The following is a 6,684-nucleotide window of genomic DNA, read 5'->3' on the forward strand; positions in this document are numbered from 1 at the left end:
GTGGTACTTTAAAGACAACATAGCGGCGAATCCATGCGCGAGGCTCAAGGCTGCTTGACGTGCCACATTCATGCACACGCAAATAAGACTGCATGCTGTCATCTTCCATTATTATTTTTTTTTTCAAATGTGATTAAATTTATCCTACCATTATGTATTTTACTGATAAACGAGAGAATGACAAACGCTCAGTAATTCTACGCTACTGCTTTACTTTAGTTGAAATTAATTTGTTGAATATGACGAAATTTATCTCTTTTTTTCAAGAAGAAATTTATTTATTAAATGAAACTTAGTAAATTTAACTGAAATATGAATTCACACAATGTTGACTTGCGAGCGAGCCAGAGGCGGAACAAATCCCACCGTGATTTCATTAGGCTTTTTGAAGCCATTCTGTGAATGAGAGAAAGAGAGAATACAATCTATTTCATACTATTACTAGACATCCGCCCTCCGCCTCGTGAATCGTGATGCAGGAGAGGTGGTCAGCCTGGAAGGAGAATGAACATGTGAGTCGTGATTTCCTTCTAAAACAGCAGAACACCTGATGACGCTGTTAACTTTTTTTTTTTTTATTACTGGATTGCATGAACTTTTGTGTGTCCCTTGCATTTAGGTCTGTTTTGTGATTCTTTTAAACTGTGAAGAGTAATGATGAACCTGAGACCAGACTGCAAGGCAGGCACACTGCCACGGTGACTCAGTCCGCCTCGCTTTGTTGCGAGGATACACATCCCCATAGCCTTTGAATGCTGATGGCAGTATGGCAATTGTTGCCTCATGTGAATAATCCTAGACGATTTTATGTATAAAAAGTCAACTATAAACACTAAAAATAATTAAATAACTCATGCGCTTCCGTTATTCAGCTCCAGAAAAGGCTACCGCAGTCCGTCAACGCGTGGTGGATCACACAAGTTAAGACCTGAGACTGGCCCATTTTCTCCCAGAGATTTAATAATTTGTAAATCGCTTTTGCCAGTTTCTGACTATAGCCCTTCCTCTTTTTTTCTTTTTTTCTTTTTTTTTATGGAAATGTTATAGTCATCTGAAAGTTTCTGTGGAAATTCAAATGAAATCTTGTTTTTAATAAAAGGACATTAAAGGCAGAGTGTTAGCCATTCCAAATGTTTTTGGCAATATCAACCATCAGAAAACTGTAATTTATTCTACCACATAATTTGCTTCCATGTGACATGGACTACACATTACTTTAGGTACAGCTTATAGTAAGAAGAGTCAATAATTTATGAACTTTCAAGATACATCCCACCTCACACCACCTGATCATTTTGTTACATATATTTTATTCCTGACTTAAAAGCCTTTTACAAGATACCGATCACACCTGCCTCAGATGACCATCTCACCTGCCTTACTCCACAGCACAGACAAGGCAGCAGTGCCACCACTGAGGGAGAGAAAGAGAATGTGTCACTCTCTGTATCAAGGAACAAATGCACTCACTCATACCCTGATCCTGCAAGTGAGTGTCTGTGTGTGTGTGTGTGTGTGTGTGTGTGTGTGTGTTTGGAGGGGGGATATTGTGTAACTTTTGCAGTGTTATAGCTATGAAATTGTACTTAAGTAAGTATGCCTGCAAATCCAATTACTTATTTGCAATAATTTTTAGCATGATTATTGTGAGTGTGGGCTAAGCTAACTAGAAGCCACACTTCCTTTTCCCCATTTTGGCAGGACAGCTAATTCATTTACTCATAAACTGCTCATCACTTTCCCTGACTTTTATACTGAAGATGTCTTCAATACAGCCTTGTTGATTGAGGATCTCCATAAAGCTGTTTTTTTTTTTTTTTTAAGACAGGGTTCTCTCTCTCTCTCTCTCTCTCTCTCTCTCTCTCTCTCTCTCTCTCTCTCTCTCTCTCTCTCTCTCTCTCTCTCTCTCTCTCTCTCTCTCTCTCTCTCTCTCTCTCTCTCTCTCTCTCTCTTACTTTACTTCTCTGCTCATTATCTTTCTCTGTTTTCTTCTTTACCTACAGCTTGCCTTGTTCACAGTTCTCTTCTTCAATATATTGTAACGACCCAAACAAGAAAGCCCCACTGCCCACCTTGAGCACAAGCTGCATCGCAGAGCTTGATCAGAAATATGCTGGCTTTTCATGGTTGGGCCCCACATTCAATTGGCAACACAGTGCCTTTCTCTCAAACTTCAGATTTATTTGAGCTTCCAGATCAATTGCTCAGTACTTCAGTATACTGGGTGTGTCTTGGCTATGCCCTAGTTTGAGGCAATACAGTCAGGAGCACCCTGGTTTAAGGTGATACAATAATTCTATTCCTTTCATCTTTTTTTCTTGTGTTTTGTGCACTGAATGACTTTCTTTGCTTTCATGTTTTTCTCTCTTCTCTGCTTCCCATCTTCATGTGTGCATTTATTTCATGAATGGAAAAAAATGCAGCACATAGTCATGGAACTACTCTTGCAACATTAAAGTGTACATATACACCTGCCCTTTCATTGCACAGTATGGCTGGAAGAAAGTGCATCAGAGATGCTGCAAGACACCCAGTATGGCATTACCTACCTTGAGAGAGAGCTGCACAAGATGGAGCAAAAGAAGAGGTGAGAACAGAAGAGGAACAGAATTGCTCAACTGCACACACTGACCACAATTACCTTCACAAGATGTACAAGTAAACAACAGCACACAAAGTATGCCTTCTCACTCATCTGCAGTACAATAGCTTACGGTCCTATATATTATAGACATAGTAGCACAGTCAAAACGTCTCCTCTCAAAGACTGCTTTCTCTTTGCCTCCTCCCTAAAACTTTTTTTCTGGTAGCATGTGATCAAGCTTCTCTCTCAGGCTGTGGGACAATCTCCTTTTGAGATCACCACTGCCACTAGAGTAATTCCCTGTCTTAAAAAATCAGGGTAACACTGAGAAAATAATCTAAATGGGAGTTACATCAACCACGAGAGTCTTTTTGCTGGAGATCAAACCTGTCAGAATATTCATGGGATGTGCCTGACACCTTGCCAATCAAGCCAAGGCAATCATAACAGCCTGAGTGGATTTTGATGGCTCATGAGTGTCCTGTTTCCACAACTGCTACTTTTTTTTATATAACGTTAGTTGTACATGCTAGAGGCCACGAATCATTTACTGTTGTAAAGCATTCCTATAATTTTTGTGTGTCTTGACACATTCAACTGAACTATTTATTTATTTATTTACCTTTATTTTTCCTTTATTTATTTATTTATTTATTTATTTATTTATTTATCTTCCACAGTTTTCATGAGACAATGCTTCACAGAAACATGCCTGACATGAATTTAATCTCTGTTATCTGGGAAAAGGTTAGGCTGAATGTGAATACATAACAGTTTGCGTACATTGAGGTGCATGAGTTTAAGGTAGATTATATTTCAGTATACTGTACTCATATGTATGTGTGATGTTATACAGGGCCTACACACACTTTTACAAGCAAGCACATTGTCCTTGCACACCCTCACCCTGTCCAGCACCTTACTTCAGTGCAAGATATCACCTAGAGGCCCTCAAAAGTCCCAGTGCTAATGAGAAAACCAGGGAGAAGGTGATGGGAGCCTTCCACGCATGGTACAAGGGTCAGATGGATGCCATGATGCATTATGTTAATTGCATACAAACTGACCTGGACAGTTTGGCTTCAAGGGACCTGGTTGGCATGGAGATGAGGACTGTCAGCTCTACTACAAAACTCATTGGCCACTTCCACACCTTCCAATCTAACCAGTCCAAGCTCCCACTTAACCCCCGGTACCTGTTCCTCAAGTATGCACACTGCCTACTACCCAGGGTCCACACACAGGTGATGCATACAGTGTTTGAGAAAATGTATGGCCTTGAGAAAGCAAGTCATCTTATACATGAAGAAGAGGAAGGCAAGAGGAGGGCTGCACTTAGAGTGACATACAAGTGGGTAGTAGCAGTAAAAGCAATAGCTATAATAGTAGTAGTAGCAGTTTAACCCACCCATATCTCAAACATATTCCCAGAGTGTAGTAGTAATAGTAGTTGTAAGAGCTACAGTGGTGATAGTAGTAACAGCTTATGCCACTCACGTCTCAAACATATCCCCAGAGTTTAGTGTTAAATGCAGTTGTAAAAAACTCTAATAGTAGTAGTAGTATTAGTAGTAAAAGCTTAACCCATCCTCATCTCTAACATTCCCAGAGTGTCACAATGTGTAGAGGAAATCCTTCGTGATGCAAGGCAGGCATTACCAGAGGGCATCCGCACCTTCCTGTTTTTGGTGTACATGGAACAAAAGATGCAGAAGCTCCTCTCTTTACTGGAGGAGGCTGTCACCACCATAGAGGACTCCCAGGAAATCTTCGACATCCTATCATGGACAGAAGACGTATCCTGGGGAGTTACCACTGAAGGGAACTACTCTCATGAGATATTAAACTTGCTTGTAAAGGACATTGAGACAATAGATGATGCTTTTACTAGTAGTGGTGATATTAATAGGGCTACTGGCAGTGATGGTAGTGCTAATGATGGTGTCTTCCAGCAAGATTCTTCCTCCAAGGAGCATGAAGAGGAGGAGCAGGAGAAAGAAAGAGAGCTGGAAGAAATATTGAAAGAGGTGCTGTTGTCTGGGTGTGAATCTCTGCAGGTGCCTGGTGTTGTCCAATATTTAGTAGAAGAGGATGAAGGACCTGAAGAAGAGGAAGAGGAGGAAGAAGAAATTGATATTCTGGAGGAGAGGGAAAAAAAAGAAAGAGAGATAGAAGAAGTAGTACAGGAAGGAAAGATAGTAGAAAAAATAGATAACAAAGAAGAAAAAAGAGAGGAAGAAGAAGAAGAAGCAGTAGAAGAAGAAAAGGAAGTAGAAAAAGTAGATGGTCAAGAAGAAGCAGAAAGTGAAGAATTAGAAGTAGATGAAGAGGCAGAAAAAGGAGAAGTAAAAGAAAGAGATAAAAAAGAACAAGAAGAAAATGGGGAACAAAAAGATGAAGAACGTAATGGAAAGGGAAGAGGAATAGAATGCAGAAGAGATGTGGAAGAATGTGATGTTGCTGATACAGGGCATGACCACCTTTCATCACCACCACCACCACCACCATTGTCACAAAAAGATGTGGTAGTATATCCTGTTTCTTCCAAAGGGCATCACCACCACACTTGCACTACCACCACAACCACCAACACCACATCCCCACCACCAAAATCAGATCAAACAAAATATGGAGATGAAACAGTAGATGCAGACCATGACCTGCCTCACCTTTACAGTTCTCCAACATTATCACCCACATCACTTTCCTTCAAGGACATGGTAACACCTTCACCACCAGCACAGTCTCTCTCACCACCAGCAGCCCTGTCTCCAAAGCACCCCAGAAAGCTGGCGTCAAGGACCAGCTTCTGCCACTTGTGTTACTACCGCAGGAAACATCATCCTTCGAGGCTCCCCATCTACTTCCCTTGCCGTGTGAGGCCCCAAGGATACCACATAGGATACATAGAGGATGCCATGTAGAATATGTACTCTTACAAAAACTTATATCATGTAGGATGCCTTTAGGATACTGCATAGGATGTTTCTTGTTGGATTTCTGATAGGATGAATGAGATATGTAGGATATGTCTTTAGTAGGATACCTAATGTGATGAATAAGACACTATATAGGACACTTCTAAATCTCACTGCATACTGCATAAGATGTCATTAGGATTCTGCACAGATACATTACAAAGTAGTCACACAGTAATTCTAGAGTACTTCATAGGATGTCATTAGAATAACTTAGGACACTGTGATGGATTTCTAACTTGTTTGTAACACTGATTCAAAGGAAATTATCTGTTTATGAGGAATATATACTTTTTATTTGGGGAGTGGCCTATGTAGAGGAAGGAAGAAGTGCATTTTTCTGTGTACTAGTAGGATTTGTGGACTAAGCCAGCATTGTGCATCTGTATCATGGTATTTACTCTAGTATTACTGGTTCATGAAGTAGTAGTAGTAGTAGTAGTAGTAGTAGTGAAGAACCTGGAAGTAGTAGTGATGAAGGACATGGAAAGAGTAGTTATGGAGGGCATGGAAAGAGTAGTTATGAAGGGCATGGACAGTTACTTGAATTGTGTGGAGGGTAAGGCATGGATCAGTGAGGGATAGAATCTGAAGTCAAAAGTACAAGCTCTTCATGTCAATCCAGAGGGCATCTCTTGCTTAAATAGTGGAATAGTGTACACCATATTTACTCTGTGTGTTTTATGTTTTGCAAATACAAGACTGTCAGTAATGAAACCTCACTATCAAGTTTGATTCACCATACTGTAAATTTTATTGTGACACCAAAATATACTGTCTCTAAATGCCTGAAAATTGGCAATAAAATATATGAAGAGTATCATAGAATGCAACTTTTTTTTCTTTTTTTTTACAGCAATAATTCTCTCTCTCTCTCTCTCTCTCTCTCTCTCTCTCTCTCTCTCTCTCTCTCTCTCTCTCTCTCTCTCTCTCTCTCTCTCTCTCCACAAAACTATCATTACTGCATCCTGTACCACACCGTAAGGCCGCTGGTGTTTGTGTGCGGCGGTATGATGTGGTGCCGTACTCTGAAACACGCCTGGCAGTGAGGTGTTGTATACGTAACTCGGTATTGGTACTATACATATATGATGGTGTTTCTTGCAAAATCTCCAGTATAAG

At 40.3% G+C, this 6,684-nt stretch overlaps 1 protein-coding gene across 5 annotated transcripts; it reads left to right on the forward strand.

Annotated features, from left to right (window-relative positions):
- Positions 1 to 206: 206 nt before the first annotated feature.
- On the forward strand, positions 207 to 6,382 carry LOC135103348 (FK506-binding protein 5-like). Of its 5 annotated transcripts, none has more exons than XM_064009397.1 (5): positions 207 to 512; positions 1,395 to 1,489; positions 2,491 to 2,587; positions 3,441 to 3,935; positions 4,194 to 6,382. In XM_064009397.1, exons 1-5 carry the CDS (start codon positions 505 to 507, stop codon positions 5,506 to 5,508), a joined length of 2,010 nt encoding a protein of 669 aa, XP_063865467.1. In that variant the 5' UTR covers positions 207 to 504; the 3' UTR covers positions 5,509 to 6,382. The 5 variants fall into 5 exon arrangements, with proteins under 5 accessions (XP_063865467.1, XP_063865468.1, XP_063865466.1 ...); XM_064009396.1 differs by having other exon boundaries at positions 210 to 512; positions 1,390 to 1,489; XM_064009398.1 differs by lacking the exon at positions 1,395 to 1,489 and having other exon boundaries at positions 209 to 512.
- The last annotated feature ends 302 nt before the right edge of the window (positions 6,383 to 6,684 follow it).

Source organism: Scylla paramamosain, chromosome 9, assembly GCF_035594125.1.
Source record: "Scylla paramamosain isolate STU-SP2022 chromosome 9, ASM3559412v1, whole genome shotgun sequence".
NCBI lineage: Eukaryota > Metazoa > Arthropoda > Malacostraca > Decapoda > Portunidae > Scylla > Scylla paramamosain.

What these genes read in the sequence shown, in the direction of transcription:
- LOC135103348 (XM_064009396.1), top strand. Translation starts at nt 474, where the DNA reads ATGCAGGAGAGGTGGTCAGCCTGGAAGGAGAATGAACAT. An exon ending in CCTGGAAGGAGAATGAACAT is followed by an intron (nt 513 to 1,389) that starts GTGAGTCGTGAT and finishes CTTACTCCACAG; the next exon opens with CACAGACAAGGCAGCAGTGC. An exon ending in AAGATGGAGCAAAAGAAGAG is followed by an intron (nt 2,588 to 3,440) that starts GTGAGAACAGAA and finishes GATGTTATACAG; the next exon opens with GGCCTACACACACTTTTACA.